This window comes from Marmota monax, unplaced genomic scaffold (assembly GCF_021218885.2).
Source record: "Marmota monax isolate L192 unplaced genomic scaffold, Marmota_monax_Labrador192_F-V1.1 WCK01_AAM20220418_F8-fsc00031, whole genome shotgun sequence".
NCBI classification, from domain to species: Eukaryota; Metazoa; Chordata; class Mammalia; order Rodentia; family Sciuridae; genus Marmota; species Marmota monax.
Genome location: NW_026695197.1, coordinates 18470522 through 18493054, shown reverse-complemented (window position 1 = coordinate 18493054; position 22533 = coordinate 18470522). Strand labels below are relative to the sequence as shown.

At 48.5% G+C, this 22533-nt stretch overlaps 1 protein-coding gene across 8 annotated transcripts in view; it reads right to left on the bottom strand.

The window, feature by feature from the left end:
- Ctif (cap binding complex dependent translation initiation factor) overlaps positions 1 to 22533 on the bottom strand; it is a 268365-nt gene that overhangs the window by 28186 nt on the left and 217646 nt on the right. For all 8 annotated transcript variants that reach the window (XM_046428328.2, XM_046428327.2, XM_046428333.2 and 5 more), the window contains one exon: positions 11882 to 12037. In XM_046428328.2, coding sequence (XP_046284284.1) covers positions 11882 to 12037 — 156 coding nt within the window. The remainder of the gene's footprint in view (positions 1 to 11881; positions 12038 to 22533) is intronic.

The following is a 22533-nucleotide window of genomic DNA, read 5'->3' as shown; positions in this document are numbered from 1 at the left end:
GGGCTACAGCAAGGGCTGATCTTGACCAAGGCCACCTGTGATCTACTGGTCAGTGCGGGCAGCTGTGATAATGGAGCCTCAATGAGGAACTGGATTCTAGCTGGGTCCTGAGGTGGACAGAAACGAGGGGACAGGTGGTTCCTAACTGCGTCTTGCCCACACTGGACAGGCGCTTCCCAAAAGCTATCCACATCTGACTGAGAACTGAGGCCACCCACTATCATCCACTCAAGCTAAATTTGATCTGTACGGTCTGAGAGCCCGGGCGGGTTTAAGAAGAAAGATCAGCTCAGCTGGGAGGGTGGTGTGTGCGCTTGGGTGCCACCAGCTCAGTGTAGGGAGTTGCTTCTTCCTTTCCCCCAGGAGGCAGGAGCTCTGTAGGACAGGCACAGCTGCTCCTGCCCAGGGCCTGCACTTGACACCCAATGGCTGGGGATGGGGGAACTGGTTTCCCGGCCAGAGCGTGAAGGCTGGGTGGGGAGGAGGTGGTCCTGGGACGGGGTTACGGAGGTGGCTGGGGGTCACATTCATGCTCTCTCCAACCAGTGGCAAACACACAAGCTTTACTCATTGATTTGTGTCACCTGAGGTTCCTGATGGCCATCTTTTTAAAACCTCCATAGAGAGAGCCTGGTTTATTATCTTTATTTTTATTATTTCTTTTTGAGGTATTGGGGATTTGAACCCAAGGCCTCATACATGCTACGCAAGCGCTCTACCATGAAACCACCAAGCTACATCCTTGGCCTTTTTTATTTTGAGAGAGGATCTCTAAATTGCTCAGGCTGGCCTCAAATTTGCAATCCTCCTGCTTCACCCTCCTGGGTAGCTGGGATTACAGGCATACACCACCACACCCTGGCTGTTTTATTATCTTTAAACATATACACACTCTCTGTCCCTCCCAGTCAATCTCTCTACCCAGCTGCCTTCAGAAAGTGCCCCTGCCTGGCCCCCTGTGTTCCCAAGTTCTTGGACTCTGCCATCAGTCAGCTAGGAAATAGCCTTGGAGAGCCAGCAGGAAGGATGGTATTCTGTTGTGTGTGGCTTTAACCCAAAGGACCTAACGTCTGCAGATGCGCGTGAATGTCCCTAGATGTGTATCTCAACGCACAACTCCAACAACAGACAGTCCTATTATCTGGCGTTCAGGCCAAGGGACCATTTACAAAAAAATCTGCACCCCCTCCCCCCTTTAGCTCCTCCCTGTCCCTGTCCCCAGCCGGCTCTACAGAAGCAGGCGCCTCTTGCAGTTCAGACATTAATTACCGAGTTAGACTTTTTCAAAATTACAAGGCCTGGCCCGGGGACAGAAGAGGCAGGAGGAGGAGCGCAGAGGGGCGGCGGGGAGGGCTGTCGCTCTGGGCGAGTGGCGGAGGCGGGACGGAGGCGCCCCTGCCCCCGCCCGCCCGGGTGTGTAGGGGAGTCCCCACCCCAAGGCCAGCGGCCGAGCCCGCCCCGGGGCAGGGCAAGGGCTGGGCGCGGGACACCCGGCCCTTTTTGTGGAGTGGGAAGGTTTGCAAAGCTCCACCCCTTACCTCTGCATCGGAGGCTTTAAATTTAGAGTTCCTGCTGCAAAATGGTCGTGTGAATTAAAAAGGTTTTCTAGGAAGGGGAGAAGGGCCAAGTATTCCCCCTCTGTGACTGGGATGGACGGGGCTGCGGACGGATGTCCTGGGAGGGCACTGGAAGGGCAGGGTCACTGGGGCTCCGCCATTCAAACGAACTTTTAAACAATGCAAATAGTTGGTGTTTACTAGGAAAAACTGCCCCATCCTATACCCTCCTAGGACTCCTTGATTCCCGCGTGGTTCTCAATCTACAGAGACTACACCCAAGCCCGCCCCCACCACCCCCAGAAGAGAGCCAGAGAGGGGTCCTGCCCAAGCTATGCTGAAAGTGGCTTGCTTGGCAATCTCTTGAGTTTCAGAACTGTTTAAAAATGGTTCTGGCTTGGAGACTGGTTTCCCTTTGGAAACCAGTGTCTGGTAGAAGCTGGTATTTTTATAACTCCAGGCTCTCTATCAGATCCTGTGTTACCATGGTTGCTAAGGGGAGCACGGGCTTCAAATTTCACGTTTCAGTGTGCGAGTCTGGCTAAGGAAGCAGAACAGTTATAGGGTGGGGGTGGGGAGGGGGGGTTCAGCTTTACCTTGCCGAGGTCCAGGATCCTGTGTAGTCTCAGACTGGGCTAGCTCAGTGTGTGTGTGTGTGTGTGTGTGTGTGTGTGTGTTTTGGGTAAGGGGGAGTCTGATCAGGTCAGCATCACATCAATAAGTGATTTGGCTGCATGTGAACAAATCGCTTTGAGAACAGCTCCGGATCAGACTAAACTGGTGGGGGTTATTTCAACAGTTACAGGAATGGTTGCTTAAGCCTGAGGATTCACAGCAGCAGCTGTAGGACCTACTGAGACTCTGGTGCTAAACTAGTGCCCAGGGCCTAGGTACCTGGCCCCTCATGCTCAGAGGAACTGTGGGGTCTGTGGCTAAGATTAGGTCTGGAAGAAACTGTTCCTGGAGAAAGTCTCCTGATTTTCCAAGCTTGGTTTCAGCCCTCCGCTCCTGCCGAGTCTTTTTGTTTGATGCTTACAGTAAGAACAGATTCAGAAGACTAGGTGCTGGGAGTTGCTTTCTGCTCTGATGTCCTTCAGCTCCCCCCTTCCTTCTTCCCAGCCCCCCACTCCTGCCCTGATTTGGAGCATTGCATTTTCCACAGTGTTTAAATCACCTGAGGGTCCTCTGGCTCCAGAATTAGGTGACTTTGTTATCTCAGCCCATTTCTAGCAAGAAATGTGTCTAGCAGACTTTTCAGTTCAACAAGGAAGTAGCATTTCCTCTGTTCGTTGAATGAATACATAAACTCTCTTTTGTGCCTTCCATGGTGTTGCTTTCTGGCTTAAAACTTTCAGAGGCTCTTGGTGTCATTCTGCAACCATCAAAATGGAGCCAGAGCTGGCTCATGACTCACCCATCAGGTAGTTTTTTACAGGCAGGGCATGCTTACTCTGCCCCCCACACCTGGGTCCAAACCTTCTGGAGGCTTCTCTCCTTTCCCTTTATGCCTGTCCATAACCCTCTTTTCCCAAGGCCCCAGCCCTGCCTCTTCTTGGTCCCCACCAGCTGCCCACTGCCTACACACCCTGCTTCATCCAGCTCATAAGAGTTCATGGCTGTGTAATTTCTAGGGATGTGGTTGCCAAGTGGATAGGCTGGGGGTGGGGATCACAACACTCCCTCCTTCTAGTACAACTAGGAAACTTTGAAGTTCAATATGAAGGAAGGAAATCACTGCTTCGAGACTGAGCACAGAGCTAGGCATGGTGGTGCATGCCTGTAATTCCAGCTACTCACAGGGAGGCTGAGTGAGGCAGCAGATCACAAGTTCAAGGGCAGCCTGGGCAACTTAACAAGACTGTCTCAAAATTAAAATTAAATTTAAAAAAGGACAGGGGATGTAGCTCAGTGTGGGAAGCTCTAGCTTCAATCCCCAGTAGTGGGGGGGGGGGGGAATGAGCACTGAATCCTCAGCGAAGTGTAGTCAGGGTTCTGTGACCACTGAGAATCGGCTTGTCCTCCAGGTATCAATGAAAGATACCTTAAAATCAACCAGGAAGGACTCAAAAGGCATTAATGCAGCCACCTAGGGAGAGGACATGTCCTGAGTCAGATGCCAACAGCCCTGTGTGGCCCCTAGTGCTACAGCATAAGAGGAGTCAATCAGGGCAGGGCAGAAGGCGGTGGTGAGCAAGCCTGGCACAAAGGTGGGCACGAGCCAGGAGGAGAAGACTGCTCAGGGCAGGACAGCCCAAGGCTGACCCCAGAAACACAGCTGGAGCAGTTTGGCTAGTGGGGTTGGGGCTGTGTTTGACTGTAGGGGGCTTTGGATGCCCAGAGAAGAAAAGGCCTTGCTTTCTGGGGCCCCCTGTGATGCCATACTTCTCTGGAGTCACGTCTGGGATACCACTTGCACTGACAGCAGCACACAATGTGACAACTCACTGAGGGGGCGGCCACGCACCCCTTGCATTACATGAACATCTCACTTATTTTAAGCCTTCAACAAACCCACAAGGTGAGCATGACTCCCATTATTCCTGGGGTACAGAGAAGAAACTTGAGATTCAGAAAGAAGACAGAATTGGGTTAAAGTCCCACAGCCAGGTCCCAGTTCACAAGGCGGGGCCCTTCCCACAAGGTTTTTGGCTTGTCACTGGGTGCACGCTAAATGCACCTAAGATGGGGCAGCTCCTGTTACTTGACCTTGGCTGCAGGCTGGAATCACTTGGAAAGTTTACATCCGCCATCAGCCCCATCCCCAGGAAGTTTGGTTTATTGGCTGAGCAGGGCAGGGCGGGGAGGGTCGCGGAGGGGGTGTTCTGGGAATTTGTAATTTTGTAAAAGCTCCCCGAAGCACAGGGTCCAGGATCATTTCCCATGGATCCAGCCAGCAAGTCTCAGCTCCCTGACTCCCTCACTGCCCAGGGCACCGTGTACCTCGGCCACTTCTGGCCAAAGCAGGCCCTGCCTGGGCTCCATCCCATGCTCTGGGGAAGGCCGAAGCGGGTCCCTCCTGGAAAGGCACCCCTGAAGACTGTTCTGCTTGACTCTCAGCCCTGCGGAACAGAAAGCCTTTCCACCCACACCCACTGCATCTCAGCCTTTTCCGAGGTCAGATTTCCCCCGGAGCCAAAACAATGTGAGCAATTGAATGCATGCTCACGCACAACGGTAAAAAAGTCGCTCTCTCATTGTTGAAGGAGCAATTTCATTTCCTGAGGAGCCTGACTTGCTGGCCTCTGCATTCTCCTCCCTGGGCGGCTGGGCCTGCGGAGACGTCCCACCTCCTCCAGAAGCCCAGCGGGCTATGCTGCTGTGTCTCTGGGGGCACCCTTGGAGGGAGACACCCCTCAGAGCCACCTTCTAAGGAAGGGCAGGGAGGGGTGAATGGGGTTTCCTGGGTGGGGTAGGGGAGGGAGAGGTCGGTGCTGGCAGGAGCTGGATGCAGAGGGATGAGAGAGTCCTTCCTCTTTGCTCCACTCTGACCTCTGGCTAGGAGGAATTATGGGTAGAGATGAGCTGGGGGAATGGATGGACAGAGGGTAGGTAGGATTTGGGTGGAGGAGGGAGAAAGGATGAGAGAAAAGTGCAGAGAAACAGGTTCTCAAAGATTCACTGAAAATTCCCCTTCCTGAGGAATCTTCAACCAGGCTCTTAAAGTAAGGGGCCCAGAGAGAAGCAATCTGTGGTAACTCCAGGGGCCAGAACTGGGCCCAGAGGTGACCAAGGAGCACAGGTAAAGAGGGTTGGAGGGTCAGGAAACAAGGGTGGTGGATCAACCAGAGCCACAGCTTCAGGGAAACTAGCTGTCTCCAGGAAAAGCGACCCTCTCAAGTTGGGCCACAGACAGCAATTCCAGCCCCCCTGGGTGTGGTACTTTCATGGTCACAGTTTGCCTGAGGACCTGGGCAGGATGGAAGTGTCCTGAGAATGCTGTTAAAAAGAGCTCAGGGTCTGATGTGGATGTGCTGGCGCACGGCTGTAACCCCAGCAGTTTGGGAGGTCGAGGCAGGAGGATCACAAGTTCAAAGCCAGCCTCAGCAAAAGTCAGGCACTAAGCAACTCAGTGAGACCCTGTCTCTAAATAAAATACAAAATAGGGCTGGGGATGTGACTCAGTGCAGGAGTGCCCCTGAGTTCAATCCCTGTAACCGCCTCCCCCCCCCCCAAAAAAAAAAAAAGAGCTCACAGCATTCCCTCTAAAAGCTGGAACAAGACAGGGTGCTCTCTTTCACCACTTCTATTCAACATGATCCTTGAAACTCTAGACAAAGCAAAGAGGCAAAAGAAAGAAAGGGATAGTCTAGAAAAAGAAGAGCTCAAACTATCCCTATTTACTGAGAACAAGATTCTATATTCAGAAGACCCAAAAAACTCCACCAGACAACTTCTAGAACTCATGAACAAATTCAGCAAAGTAGCAGGATATAAAATCAACACCCATAAATCAAATGTGTTCCTATACATTAGTGATGAATCAACTGAAAGAGAAATTAGGAAAACTATCCCATTCACAATAGCCTCAAAAAAAACAAAGAACAAAAAAACTTGGGTATCAATCGAACAAAAGAGGTGAAAGATCGCTACAGTGAAAACCAGAGAAAAGAAAGAAAATAAGAACTTAGAAGACAGAAAGATCTCTTATGTTCTTGGATAGGCAGAATTAGTATTGTCAAAATGGCCACACTATCCAAAGCTCTTTATTTAAATCCCAATGACATTCTTCATAGAAACAGAAAAAGCAAGCATGAAATTCATTTGGAAAAACAAGAGGCCCAGAATAGCCAAAGCAAGGCTTAGCAAGAAATGTAATGCAGGAGACATCACAATACCAGAACTTAAATTATACTACAGAGCTACAGTAACAAAAACAGCATGGTACTGGCACCAAAACAGATATGTAAACCAATGGCACTGAATAGAAGACACAGAGACAAACCCACATAAATATGGTTATCTCATACTAGACAAAGGCACCAAAAACATACATTGGAGAAAAGAAAGTCTCTTCAACAAATGGTGCTGGGAAAACTGGAAATATGTAGCAGAATGAAATTTAACCCCTCTCACCCTGCACAAAATTCAACTTAAAGTGGATCATGGACCTAAGTGTTAGACCAGAGACCCTGCGCCTACTAGAAGAAAATGTAGGCCCAACTTTCCATCATGTTGGCTTACGAACCAACTTCCTCAACAGGACTCCTAAAGCACAAGTGGTAAAATCAACAACCAATAAATGGGATGGAATCAAATTAAAAATCTTCTTCACAGCAAAGGAAACAATCAAGAATGCAAACAGGGAGCCTACAGAATGAGAGAAAATCAGGGCTGGGGCTAGAGCTCAGTGGGTACAGTGTTTGCTTTGTGTGCACGAGGTACTGGGTTCAATCCCCAGTACCTTCCCCCCACCAAAAAAAAAAAAAAATCAATCTCTCTCTCTCTATCTATATTTATATTTATTTATTTATATATACCGGAATGGGAAAAAGTCTTTGCCACCTGCACCTCAGATAGAGCATTAATCTCCAGGATATATAGAGAAGTCAAAAACATAACACCAAAAAAGCTGTCTTGTTCCAGATCTTCAATTAATTAGGAACATTCTGAGATATCATGAGAACGTCCACAAACCCAAAGTGATCTACAGATTTAATGGGATCCTTATAAGAATTCCAATAACATATTTTTATGGAAAGACTAAAATATTCTAAAATTCTAGAGCCATAAAAGACTCCAAAGAGCCAAAGCAGTGTTGGGAGAAGAACAAAGATGGAAGCGTCACCTTTTCTAACTTCAAAATACATTACAAAGCTATAGTAGTCTAACCAGTATAGCATTGGCATGGAAACAGACATAAATTTTATGGTATAGCAAAGAGGGCCCAGAAATACATCCACACATTTATAGTCAACTGTTTTTCAACAAGGGTGCCAAGAATACACCATGGGGAAAAGACAGTCTCTTCAATAAGTGGTGCTGGGAAAACTGAATGTCACACACAGATGAACTGGACCCTTATCTCACACCACATGCAAACATCAGCTTGAACTTTATTATAAAGACTTAAATTATAAAGACTTAAATGTAAGACTTTCCGCTATACAGTTACTTCAAAACATAGAGACCAAGCTTCTTGACATTGGTTTGGCAATGATTTGGCGATAGGATCTCAAGAGTACAGTTAACAAAAGGAAAACAGACAAATAGGCTTATGTCAAACTAAAAAACCTCTGCACAGCAAAAGAGACTCATCACCAGAGTGAGAGACAGTCTATGGAGAAGATATTCACAAACCATAGGTCACATAAGAGGCTCAAACACAAACTTGCTGTGTGGCTCTTAGCAAGTTGCCTGATCTCTCTGTTTTCCTTTGGAAAATGGGGGTGATAATCTGCGGGTTGGTGCACAAGCTTTGGACAGTGCTTTCCACAGGGCGAGAGGCGCTGTTATCACAATTAGATGGAACCATCAGCCAATGTTCCAAGGACGTGGCAAGGATGGGGTGGGTTCCCCACGAGGGAGCTGCCTGGGAGCTGTCCTGTGGGCTGGGCCAGGGGAGCACCACAGAAGAGGTGACTTTGGCTGGGCCCAGCAGGAAGTGTCAGGGCCAGGAAGACAGATGCAGAGATGACTCCAAGGTTTCAGGCTTGAGCAGATAATTGACCAAGTCAGGGTGGGGAAGAAGTGCCCAGGGGACTTGTCTTGGGGCAGGGACTCTGAGGGCTGGTGTCATCCAAGCTGACAGGCCTGGGGGCTGAGCACATGGCCTGGCTCCAGGCCCAGGGACAAAGGCGACTGGGGCAGGTCACAAGGACATTTTCTGTCCCCTAGGCTTGCTCTAGGAGACCCTTCTCTTGGAGATGGCGCCCTGGGTGTGACTCAGGGACAGTGGGAAAGAACAGAGGCCATGGGGTGGGGAGAAGCAGGGACTGGAGCTGTGGCCCATGTCCATGACAAAGGGCAATTAGAGGAGTTCAGGGACCTGTGTGCTGCATGGAGGCAGGAAGGGTGGGTCTGGGCGCACGGGAGGGCCTGCACTGGTCACGGGGGCTTTGGGGTGCAGTTCTCCCACCTTGTTGGAGGAGCCCAAGGTTAGGCAAGACCTGGGGTGGTCCAGTGGGCCGCTAGGAATATGGGCGGGGGTGGTTCTGGGAGTTAGGTAGGCAGAGTGGGTGCTGCAGATTTGGGGCCAGACCTCTCCATGGCGCCAGGGGAAAGCCCAAGCTTCCCCAGCACAAGGGGGGCCTGCAACAGGGCCTTTGGCTATGGAAACGCCCCGAGCGGCCTCAACCTGCTCAGAGCCTGTGGTCAGGCAAGGGCATAAGCTTGGTAAAACTGACTCTAAGCCAGGGACTCCAAGGAGCTGAGAGAGGTCTCAGGTTCTCCAAAGGGATTGTCAAGATCCCTAGGACACCTCCTAATGTTCTCATTTTTTTTTTAAAGTACTGGTATTGAACCCAGGCTTTTGCAAACAGTAGGCAAGAGCTCTACCACTGAGCCTCACACCCAGCCCTTTTTACTTTGAGAAAGGGTCTTGCTCAGTTGTGAGGCTGGCCTCGAACTTGCAATCCTCCTGCTTTAGCTTTCCGAATCGCTGGAATTACAGGTGTGTGCCAATGCGCCCAGCCCTATCCTCACCTTTTCTTAAGGCCCCATTCTGGGGAAGCTGAGTCGTGGAGTGGGAGTTCAAGAACTCCAGGCAGCCCTAGCATGGTTTGGCCTTGTCCATGGTCAAGGCCCTCAGCCCACGTTCTCTTTAAGCTTAGGCATTTGCTCAGTCCCTGAGCCCCATCAGCCGGGAGGAGCCCTGCTCTCTGAGAGCTGAAGGCCCCAGAATAAGGCCTCTGGGTTCTTCCTTCCGTGCCCAGCGACTTGGCCTAGTGCTCTCTCTCCATGCTAACCCCTCTTCCCCAAACCCTTGCAGAAAAAGCAGAATGAGCCTCTATGCAGATGAGGAAAGCTCAGAGCAGGTAAACTCTCCCCCAGGATGGCACAGTTAAAAAACCGCAGAGCTAGGATTTAAACCTCCGGGTAGCCTGACTCAGGGAGCCTGCTCTACCTTGGGGCTCTGTTTTCTTCTTTTACAAAATGGTGAATGGCATGAATGATTTATTTACTCTTCAAGTTTGCCATGAGCATGATCTGGGTCTCTGTTTTTCAAACTATGCCCCAAAAGTTTAATCCATTAAACAAATGTGCATTTGGAAGGGCTCTCTGTTCTTGTCTGTGTAGGTCTCCTGATACCTTTTGCACCTCATGCCAGAAAGTTTGCACTACCTCAGATGGTGTGAAAAGTGTCCCGGTAGCCAGGCCAGTGCTCAGCTACAGCCCTGCCCTGCTTCCTGCTGAGGGAGCAGGTGACAACGACACGGAATGGGGGTGGGGTGTGTTAAGGTCACACAGAAGAAACCTGACGGGGCAATTCAGGTCACTGCCCTAGAACAGCACTGTCCCTGTCTTGAGGTGGCTTGCCAGAGGCACAGGGCAATGCAGGCAAGGATGGGAGGACCCCAGAGGCCATCCAGGAAGTTCCCTGCCTCAACTCAACCCAAAGGGACACGGAAGGCAAAGCTGCCAGCCCTGTGGGTGCTGCTTGCTGGGCCAAGGCCCTTGACCATGAACTAGCCCGGAGAGGTCGACGGTGGGACTTGGGAAACAAGTCTGAATTCAAGAACATTTGTGAAGAAACAGGGTTCTTCCTGTACAGTGGCAGAGGCTTGCTGGCTTATCAAGTGTCCCAGAGGGACCTGCACACTCTGTTTTAGGCTGGAATGAGCACGCTATGGTCCTATAAACAGATGCTCCGAAAACACCATAAACACAACTCTGCCTCTGCTCAAATTGCTCTGTTATCTTCTTCCATTCAAAAACACAAACATGTCCCTGGACTCCACCCCTCCCCTTCAGCCAACCAGAGCCCTTTCCCTGCTGCCCCCCGCGGCCCTGCGCGGACTTCCAGAAGGGCTCACCACGCACCCATCCTCTCCTCCACTGACACCCAGGTCCCCATGACCTCCTTGTGGCCAAAGCCAGGACACTTCTCTGTGTTGGTCCTTTGGCTCTCTAGAACCTGTGCCTCCCAGTGTTCTGGTGGTAGCAGAGGGCTGCTAGGGTGGGAGGGGACAGCATTCCAGAAGTAAGGGACTTGCAGAACCTTCCGTCAGAGGGCCACTGTGATGGTTCTCATGGACTCTTCTGGACTCTTCTTGACACCTCACCCTCTTGGTTTGCCTCCTACCGCCCTGGCCATTCCTCCTTCGCCCCCTCTACTGACCCCGCCTCTCTCCCCATCTAGACCCTCTTTCTGAGTGACTCCATCCATCTCCAGGCTCCAGCACCAGGTGCACATGGACACTTAACCCGAATGAACCCCCTATCTCCCTGTGACCCCTTCCAAAGCTTCAAACCCTTCTGTCCATCAACCTTGGACAGCTCCCCAAGGGTGCTTAACAGGAGACCCAAATATAATGTCCCGAAACTGAGTCCTGGTTCTCATCCCCATACTGTTTCTCTTCCAGCATTTGCTCTTCCTGAAAATGTTGCCACCAGGTGGGTAAATAGAGAACTTGTTAGTGTCTTTCTCCATCTCCAATAGCATGTCCTGTTGGCTCTAATTCAAAAATACAACTAGGACTCAAACACCCCTCTCCCTCCTCTTTCTCAGGGCTGTATTCATAGCCCCCAACCTCACCCTGCTGATACAAACGGGTCCCAAGCAATCCCAATTGGGCTTCAAGCTTCCACTTTTGTCCCCTTTCAAATTTATCCTGAGAACGGTCAGAATTACCTTATAAAATGTGTTATAATACTCTGTAGGACAAGTGCCCCATGAAGTTCTTGCTTCTTCAAAATTTATATATATATATGTTTTTTCCTTTCCTAGGGACCCAACCCAGGGCCTTGCAATATGCTAGGCAAGCACTCTACTGCTCAGTCACACTCCCAGCCCTGGTTATTCTTATTTATTCCTTTTTCAGATGAAATGTAGAAGCAAATATGTTCTTTATAGAAAATTCATTGAAATAATACCCTAGGAAGCCTCCTCTCTGTGGCCAGTGTGAAGTCTGAGTTAAAGTAATTCTTTAGGTAAACCTAATAAACGAAAACCTGGCTTTCGATGTAGAGGCATGGGGAATGACGTCTGTCTCTCCTTACCAAAGCATTTATAAGCTATGCAACCCTGCAGCTTTCTAGCGCTTCTTGCCAGAGCTGCCATTTCTGCGAGCCGGGGGCGTGGCCCGGGTGCTGCCGGCCAGGGGTGGGGCTTGGGGGCGTGGCCTGTCGGGGCGTGGCCTGGCGGAGGCGGGGCCTACGGCTCTTACCTCCCTGAGGCACGTGTAGATGGGGCACACCAGCACGCGGAAGGGCTCGCCAGTGCTGCTGCGCATGGTGCCGAACACCTCGCACAGGAAGGTGATGAAGCCGAGCCAGCGCTCCACGTCCTGTTGCTGCAGCTCCTCGCGCACTGTGAAGTCCTTCTGTGGGGGCACAAAAGACTGTGTCAGCGAAGGGCCTGGGCACAACCCGCTGTGCCACAGAACCTGCTATCCAAGAGCCAGTCCTGGGCAGCAGGCAAACCCCATGTCTTAAATGAGGATGGGGTGGGTGACCTGTGGACTCTCTGGGGCAGCGGGACCACCTTGACTGGTAGCTTCTACACCTCTTCTCCAGGTGTCGCTGTGTTGGGGCACAGATTCATCTTTTCCCAATATTGCCCAGGCATGCTGCAGGTCACCACCCTCCTTCCCAGAGGCCCTTAAGTCTTGCCTTCGTGACCCCAAGACTGAGGAGGGGGGATGGGATCGGGATGACATCCTTCTTGGACTGCTCCCCTCCCTCTTTCAACTCCCTGTGGCTACACTGTCTCCCACCAGGGAGGGTAAAGATAACACACCCCTGCCAACAGGGCCAGCAACTGGTCACCCAGGCCCATTTTTAGCCCTGGCCGCTGGCTAGAAACACAAGTACAGCCCCTCCTGCAAAGGGTCTAGAAGACAGTAGGAAAACTGAAGCATGCATTCATTCACTCACTCATTCTCCCTCCTTAGAGTATTACTGTGCTACCTGCCAGGGGCTGGCCTAGGGGCTAGGCTAAGGCAGGTTCCCTGTTAACTATGATACAAGAGAGATGGTATTAAAAGCCATCAAGGGTTCCAGTAAAGGGACTTTGGAGTTCAGAGGCAGGAGTTACTACTCTCAACTGGAAAGCAGAGCCTTCAAAGAGGCTAGGATTCTGACAGGAACAAGTATCTAGAGTAGTCCAACTCAGAACAGAAAGAATGCCTAGGGTTGGAGGCAGGGGGAGTCATTTAATGGGTACAGAGTTTCAGTTTTGCAAGATGAAAAAATCTTGGAGTTTGGTTGCATAACAGTGTGAGTGTAAGCTAACCCTACCCAGCTACACACTGAGGATTGGAACGATAAAGTTGGTTGAAACTTTTATCTTACTTGAATGCATGTTCCAGCCAACAAAATTTATGACTCAAGTCTGAGGAAATCATAGTACAGAGGAATGGGAAGAGAAAATCGAAACAAATCAGGTAGATGCATGAAGTTCAGTAAAAATTAGTAATTATAGCTGGGTGCAGAGGTACATGCCTGTAATCCCAGTGGCCAGAGAGGCTGAGGCAAGAGGATTGCAAGACAGAATCAGCCTCAGCAACTTAGTGAGGCTAATAAGCAACTCAGTGAGATGCTCATATAAAATGTGAAAAAGAGCTGGGGATGTGGCTCAGTAGTTAAGTTCCCCTGGGTTCAATCCCTGGTACAAAAAAAAAAAAAAAAGTAACTATTTTGGTTATAGAGTGAATAAAAAACTAGACATAATCTTTGTAAGAGAAGATTTTTTATTTTAACAAACTTTTTTTTTTTTTTAAACTTCATTATTAGTTTTGGACCCAGATTGTTTGGAGGTTTTAGCAGGAAAGCACAGCTACTGGGATGCCCTTGGTCAAAGAAAAGTCCTCCTCTATTGCGGAAGGTCGTCTTCTTCTACCGAGCACACAGCTTCAGGAGGGACACACATGGAAAGTTGAGGGAGCAAGACATCTACCTAGCGATGGGGTACCAACCCTGGAGATCAATGGGGTGACAGGTATAAAAGCCAGATCGTCCTCACATCCTCATTATTATTTTTTAAAAATATTTATTGTTTTCTTTTTTATTTTTCAGTGGACACAGCATCTTTATTTTATTTGTATGTGGTGCTAAGGATCGAACCCAGGGCCGCACGCATGCCAGGTGAGCGCAGCTACCGCTTGAGCCACATCCCCAGCCCACAGCCTCATTATTAATTTTGTAAACAGGGCCTTACTCTGCTTCCCAGGTGGGTCTCAAGCTCCTGGGCTCAAGTGATTATGCCTGGCTGATATTTAATTTTAAAAATAAATAATATTTTCATAGTAGTAGTGATTTAATAATCCAACATTACTGACAACTGGTAAATATCTGTGAGAAGGGGATGAAAAATAAATGAAGCCTAAGTGTGATAATCATAGAAATATAAGTTAAAGTACATTTTTAAAACATGTTCAAACACTAGTAGATTGTTAGTAGAACTGAAAACAGAAAATGAAAGAGAGAAGAGAGAAAAGAAAAATAAATAAAGGAAAAAATTGTACTGGGAAATGAAATCACTAACATTCTATTATTGGTGAAATGGGCAAGATGATTTAAATAGTAGAATTATTTAAATAATAGAATTAATAAGTCTAAATTAAAGCAACCTTATAGTGAACTGTGATTCCACTATAATTTTCAAAACATAGAAACTGTATGGGTTAGACACTGGGACCAAGAATTAGCAACAACTTAAAAAAAAACAAAACACCAATTACTTATGTATTTAAAAGGTATCCTCTTAAATAAAGATGGAATAAGAAATAATCAAATATTCAATAGATTATTTAGGACACAAAGAGCCATAAAAACTGGTAGGATGTGGCCAAAGTTATGATAAGAGGTCAATTTATAGTTTTAACTATTTTTGGCTATTAAATAAAGGAAGAAAATGTATCACTTAGACCTCTGTTTTCCAATATGATAAAATCTAGATATGTGTGATTATTGGGTGCTTATAATGTGGGTAACCAAACTGACATGTTCTGTAAATGTAAGATAGGCAGGGTTTTTCAGAGATTTATATAAAAACAAGAACACAAAATGTCTCATATCTTAAAAAGGCTTAGAACTCATTGAGATTTGGGGTGTACTGGGTTAAATAAAATATATTATTAAATTTCAAATCACACATGTTGATCCCACTATTTGTCTGTCTGACAGTGTTACTCCAAACATGCAACTCAAAAAGTTAAAAAACTGCTGAGCCAGTGGCGCACACCTAGAATGTCAGTGTCTTGGGAGGTTGAGGAGGGAGGATCCTAAGTTGGAGGCCAGCCTGGGCAATTTGGTGAGACCCTGTCTCAAAACTAAAAAAAAAAAAAAAAAAAAAAAATTCAAAAGGGCTGGAGACGTAGCTCAGTGGTGGAGTATCCCTGGGCTTAACCCCAGTACCAGGGAAAAAAATATTCAACAAACAAAACAAAACAAAAACCCAGCCAAACAAATAAAACAACAGCTAGGGAAATACAGAAAAGGACATAACCCAGATAAAGCTGGAAATTAATTAATTAGAGAAAGGAAGCTATATATAAAATTAAGAAGCAATAGAAGTAAAATAAGATGTGAAAATGCATATGATTCTGTTGATTTTGAAAAAAAATAATTGAATGGGTGATTTTTCAGAAAAATAAAGATCATCAAATTTTACTTTAAAAAGGAAAAATCCAGAATAGATGAAAAAAAAATCATAAAATGAAAAGTTATGAAAGAATTACCTTTTTAAAGTCTTTAAATATATGACTTTTATAGGTAAATTCATTCAAACTTTCAAAGAGTTAGATAACTGCTCTCCTTTGGAAACAGACTCAGAATCAGGAAAAGATACACTTTCCAACCAGGTCCCTCTGACCCAAACTCCTGACAGTAGATTGTGAACAAGGATGCCTATAGGCTAATCCCTCTAATGTGAATAGACGTCAAGGTCTCAAGTAAAATACTAGGAAATGAATCCAATATAACCAAGTAGATTTTTATCCTAGGAAGACAAGAATGATTTAGTATCAGGAAATCTATAAAGTAATACATCACATCAATAGATCTGATTAAGAAACAGCAACAATGACTAATGACTCTCAATGATCCTTAGAACAGAGGAAATAAAATTATTAGATTAGCCAGGCCCAGTGGCTCAGGAGGCTGAGGCAGGAGGATGGAGAGTTCAAAGCCAGCCTCAGCAACTTAGTAAGGCCCTAAGAAACTCCGTGAGACCCTGTCTTTAAATAAAATGTAAAAAGGGCTGAGGATGTGGCTTAGTGGTTAAGTGTCCCTGGGTTCAATCCCTGGTACCATGAAAAAGAAAGAAAAAAAATTAGATTATATGTATGAAAAATCCAGGAAAACCCTCTAATAAAGATGAAAATTAATCAGAAGTTAGTAATTAAAAGAATATTTACATAAAAATTAATATACAAAATCAACAGCTTTCTTCATAGCCACATTGACCAGTGCCTCATTTTAATGTACAAAAGCTTATCTGTAACAGCAACAAGATAGTGAAATTCCTCCATGAAGAAAACTGCAAAGACTAAGCTGAAGCTTTTGAGCGATGGTTTGAACAAGTAAAGAAACACATAATATTCCCAGTGATAAGCTTTGTAAAGATGGTGGTTCTCCAAGCACTTCACAGAAGAAGAAATACAAATGGCCAACAAATATATGAAAAAGTGTTCAACGTCTCTAGCAATTAGAGAAATACAAATAAAACTACACTGAGATTCCATCTCACTCCAGTCAGAATGGCAATTATCAAGAATACAAATAACATTAAATGTTGGCAAGGATGTGGGGAAAGAGGTTCATTTATACATTGCTGGCAGGACTACAAACTGGTGCAATCACCCTGGAAAGCAGTATGGAGATTCCTTAGAAAACTTGGAATGGAACCAACATTTAACTTAGTTATCCCACTCCTCAGTCTATACCCAGAGGACTTAAAATCAGCATACTACAGAGACACAGCCATTTCAATGTTTATAGCAGCTCAATTTGCAAGAGCCAAGCTATCGAACAAACCCAGGTGCTCTACAACAAATGAATGGATAAACAAAATGTGGTAATATATACACAATGGAATATTACTCAGCCATAAAGAAGAATGAAATTATGGCATTTGCTGGTAAATGGATGGAAATGGAGAATGTCATGCTAAGCGAAACAAGCCAATTCCAAAGAACCAAAGGCTAAATGTTTTCTCTGATATGCGGATGCTAACCCACAACAAGGGAGGAGAAGATCAGAAGTTCATTAGAGAAAACAAAGAGTTTATTATGGTTTGACCTGATAGTTGCACCTTTGGGTGATTATCATAAAGAAACAATTAAAAGTCACAGAAAAAAATAAGCTTAATGCACATTAAAAATTCAATAACCTAAGCTTCAAGACCAGGGGGATGGCTAAGTAAACGATGATCCATGGATTCACTGAAAATCATGCTTATGACAAGTTTATAAAAGGATGAGAAAATGTTTACATAATGCTCAATGAAAAGAGGAACCCCAAAACTGCATGTACTCTATCATCTCATTCATGATTAAGATTTTTTAAAAATGAGAAATGCTTAAAGTGTTTTTAATAGTAGTTGTTTCTTAATAGTGGAATTATGAATGATCTTTATTTTTTATTTATTCATCAGAGTATGATCTTTATTTTTTACTTAAAATTTCTTTTTTAGTTGTAGAGGGGCACAATACCTTTATTTATTTTTATGTGGTGCTGAGGATTGAACTCAGTGCCTCACACATGCAAGGCAAGCGCTCTACCACTGAGCCACAACCCCAGGTCCTATTTTTTACTTTTTATTATTTTCTGCATTTCTCTTTCTGTAACCCATTTCTTTTTATTATCAGAAAAAAAAAACAAAAAACAGTTACTGACGATGGTGACCTCTTTCCTCCCTTTCTTTGAGGAGGACATGGACCTTTTGGGACCATCTGGCAGCTAGCAGTGATTTGCACCAGAAAGGTGGGGAGATGGGTGTGAATGGGCCTAGCCTGGAGATCACCAACCCAGCCTGCGTGCCTCCTCTTGATGCAGGAGCTAGAGATTGCCAGCTTTCCCTCTGAACGAGGAGTCCCTAGGGTTCTGCCAACTGAAACTCGCCATTCCTGGGTCTCCTGCTCCGCCCCCGACCCCAGCCTTTTGCATCCAAAAGCAGCAGGGCCTCAGATCAGTGGCAGCCATTTCAAAGTCTGGTATTTGGCTGTAGGTTCTCATCTGACTGGCAGGCTCCCTCCCAGTATCCCTTACTGCCTTTCCCCAAACTTTAAGGCTACCATTTAAGCCCTGTTTCCTGCCTAAAACTATTTATTGACGTACTGCTATTTCCTGCAGCGGCCACATCAATAAGCCCTGAAAGCCATTCAGTGTCTCAGGTTTCTCAAGGCATTCTGGGAAATTCTTCCCGCTCTGGATAACCACATGGACTCTGGCGTAGTGGAGCCCTGTGGCCAAGCCAAAAACAGCTGTGTACAGGCAGAGGGGGAAAACATCCCCTGCCCAGCCCCTGCGGGCAGCGGGCAGCCGGCGGCCACGGCAGGGAGATGGATGCTGCTGCAGAGGAGGGAGGGGCCGAGGCACAAGGACCACAGTGTATTTTTGCACTCCCTGAAGTGGACAGGCAGACCCCATCCCTGCGGGTACACCATTGCTCTCCTCTCCCTCTTTTAAAACAAATGACGGAGGGAGACCTGCCCGTCCAAACTTGACTTTGGCGTGCTCCTGTCGGGAGAGGCGGCTGATGCTGCCCTCTGAGGAGGGGGTGGGGGGGGCAGGAGGCTTCTTTTGCCTTGAAAAGTTGGGATGCAGCGTGGGAGAGGTGGGCAGTGGGGGAGCCGGGGGCAGCTCCCCAGCAGTGGATCCCGGCCATTCTCCCAGGTAACGGGTTGGGGGGCTTAAAAGGAGGATGTGATAGAATTATTTATATTGGGAAGAGGAAAGCAATTTCCAAATCAAGGATGCTTCCCCCCACCCCTTACATGGCTCAGACCTTTCCCTCCTTCAGAGTCTGATCCTGTGTGGCTCCTCGGGAGGTCTCCGGACCACCTCATTATAAGAGTGGCTCCTGCTCTCCTTTCCCTCCTAACCCTTATCACCTGCTATTGGGGGTCAGTGTTTGTGGATGACCTGTCCCTTCACCAGAAGGGACATCCCAGGGGTGTGGACCTTGTATCCATTGCCGTGTCCCTAGAATGGGACCTGGCACATGACAGGTGCTCAGGGAATGTGTGGGGCCTGGATGGAGGTGAGGGACCAGACTTCTCTTCTCTAAAGCCCAGGCAGCTGCCCTTCTTTATAAATCTAAAACTTGAGCACAGGCGGTGAGTAAGCTTGCCCAATTCTTCTTTCCTCTTATTTGTGACTTCTCATTTCACTTCCCAGGGTTTTTTTTTTTTTTGTTTTGTTTTGTTTTTAACCCTTTTCAGGGTTGCTTCAAGTAAGGCCATGAAATCACCTGTGACTTGGATCTTGTTTCTCTCCAGCCCCGATCTCTCCGTCAGTCAGACTGTCCTGCTCTGAGATGCTTGGAGACCCAAATGCAGGCTCCCCTGCGCCTCCTCCATAAGGCCTCCTCACTCTGTCCCCTTCACCCAGCACAGGGCCTGCTACTTGCCCCACCCAAGTCATCATCATTTGGGGGGTCCCAGGGAAGAGCCTCCTTCTCAAAGTAGCCACTGTGGTCCTTTCTTGGCACAGGTTGGCACCTCAGTGATTCAGGGAGGGGGATTCCCAAGCCTAGAGCTGCTCAGGAGTGTGGGACCTGGGGACATTTTTACACAGCAGGTCACTCCTAGCCCAGAGAGGATCCTGAATGTTCCCTTTCCTGGATTTTCTTGGGACTCTGGGGCCCCATGAAACACCTCTGAATCCTTAAGAGAAAGGATTCAGGGATGTTAAGCCACCTCAAGTTGGTGTCTGTGACTTGGGACCAAAAGAAAACTAAGGGGTTCAGTAATAGGCTCCTCTTCCATGACGGGTTCCAGGTTCCTGCATAAGGTGACGAGGACTCCTGAGCCTGGAGTGGGCAGAGCTGGGGAGAGGCAGCGCTTCCGTGGTGGGGGGATCAGGGGTGGAGGAGGGGGAAGGGCACTCCGGCCAGCACCCTGTCTCTGCAGGGCTCCTCAGGCCCGCCTCTCACACACCCACTCGGAGTAGCACTAAGGAAGGACTGCCCACGTCGTGGCCTCTGACTGACCGGGTCAGGGAGACCTCCTTGGTTTCAATGAGTCACATGTGCAATGTACTGGCACACAGTAGGTAGTAGGTGTTTAACAAGTGGCAGGGAGACCTTCTGAGTTGTCTCCTGAGTCACTCTGCCCACCAAAGCCTGCCCTAGACCTGGCTGCGCCCTCCTGGCAGACATGTCCCTGGGCTGCACTCATAGCTGGCCATCACAGCCACCTTCTGGTCGTAGCTGACAGTCTTGCTTCAGCCTGCTGGGCTAAGTCCTGGCCCTGGGACCCACCATACCTCAGCTCTGGATCTGACCGGCAAGTCACCGTGTGTGCCTTGGATTCAGCAGTCATCTTCTATGTCTGCCCATCCTGTCTGGGAGAGATGCCCCATAGGACCCGGTGAGCACGGTCCTCTGCCCCAGGACTGGTTGCCTGCCTCAAGTTCTGAGGTCTGCTGGACTCAGGGCCACTGCCTGGGTTTGGGTACGTCTTTTCTCACTGTAGGTTTGGATCTTTCCCTAAGTGTCCCTGATCCATGACCCAGATACTCATCACATGGTGCCAATTCCTGGTCACCCCAGTGCTTCTCTCTGCTCTGCCTCTGGACACAGGATTCTCTGCTGCCGCTGACGGAACCTTCTCAATCTAGCTCAGGCACCCGGGGACTGAACTGGCTTAGGGGGAGGCCACAGAGCCAGCCCCGGGGGCCACAGGATGCCTCTACCTCTGCCTCTCTGGGGTTGGACTTATCCATAAGTTCACCACTTTCTCTCCTGCCACAGGCAGGGTCTCCCTTTGACATGGAAAAGGGGGCTGTCAGCAGTCCAGGCTCTCAAAATGCCTCACAGGCCAAAAGGAAGACAGAGGTTCTCTCCTCAAATCTCAGGGAAGGGTTGTGACTGGCCCTGCTCCTCCTGTGACCATCCCTCAGACCAATCCCTGTGGAGATGGGGCTCTCTGATTGGCCAGGCCTGGGTCATGGGACCGTTGTGAACTGAGGCAGTGAGTTCTGTAGATCCCTAGACGGAAGACAGAGTCACCTCCGCCCAAGGGTGAACACAGACCCTGCCTGGGACCAGAGGTGGCTGTCATGCCCCAAACTCTCCTGAGCTTCCTGCCAAATTCCCTATGTGCTGGTGTCCCTGCTGTCCTTTCTGTCCCACCCAGAAGTCACAGTAGAACAATACTCTTGAATCTAACCAATAGGCATGAAAAGCGTGCCCTCAAGCCTATCTTTTAACAATTAATGATAATAAAAACTACTGCTAAAGACCGTCTCTGTGACTGGTGGTTCGGGACACTGGGCTTGGGGATGCTTTCATCCTGGCACCTAGCTTTAGGCCAAGGGCACACACTGGCTGGGAACAGCCGTCAGCCACTTCCAGTTGAGTCTAGATCATTCCGGAGACATTTCCCCAAGCTTTTTAGTCTGTGAGAACCCAGAATATATCTGTTGGCAAAATCAGGTCAGGTAGGCTCAGCCTGCTGCTCTGCGGGAGGGGGCGGGGAGCAGTGCTGGGGCACAGTGGGAGAAGCTGAGAAATCAGGCTGATTCAGTGGGAACTCTGTCTCACACTTCCGCAGGCGTGAAGCCTCATTCTCAGGCAAGGGGAGCCGGCACCTGCTGCGGCTGTGGCCTTGAGAAACCCTCAGAAGGGGCTGGAAGTTTTCCTTCAGCTGAGCAGGAAGGGAGGGGCTGGAGGGTCTGACAGATGGGGAAGACCAGGGGATGAACAGGAAGTCCTCACGGCAAAGTGTCCCTGGACTCGGGCTCAGGGAAGACACAGGTGCAGCTCACCAGTTCAGGGGCTGGGGGCTGAAGTCCATGCACCTGAGCAGGCCTCAGGAATCAGGCGCTTCACAGCCTGGTCTCACCTGCGGCCCACCTGGCATGAGTGTGACTGACCCCCCGTGCACCCACGTGACACCTTCCTGTACTTTACCGGCTCTACCCCATGGCATCTCCCTGAAGGATGAGCTACCTTGGTCTCACCACCTCCCGAGGTGGATGGACTTGAACCCAGGTTTCTGATTCTGCCTCTGGTGTTCTCTGTACCCCTCAGAAGGGGTCCTGTTTGAAAAGACCCCCACATAGACAGGATTGCCATTCACCTCCATCCTGAAGAGAGAGCTGGGCTGCTGTTTCTCTGTAGAATGAGAATTCCTCCCTGCCTGACTGCCATATTGCCAGGAGAGTGGCTGAGGGCATGGAAGTAGGTCACCAGGGCTTGACCCAGTACAGGCGGGTGTTAGCCATGATGCACGGCTCTCTACGGAGACAGGGCGGGGCGGGGGTGCCCACTTTGGCCTCATCTGAGGAAACCAATTGCAAAATAAAGGCAGGGAGTCTAGCGGATGGCATTCGGTGCCTGTGCCCCATCTGTAAGATGGAAAGAGACCATCCAACGGGTACCCAGGGCCAATGAGGCAATGGGATGATGATACAGATTGTGAAACCCTCCCTTAATAGAAAAGAGTTACTAGGGCCTGCTCTGCAAAGTGAGAAACGGAAGTACACCGCACGCAAATGTCCTGTCCTGTGTGAGGAATTGGGAGCTGGGGCCAGAATCTACTGACACAGCTTTTTGGAGCTTCCTGGAGACAGCCTGCAGCCATCTACCTGGACCAGGTTCAACTAAGAGGACAACGATGCGGACATGCTGTGTGGGATCTCACTGCTCTGG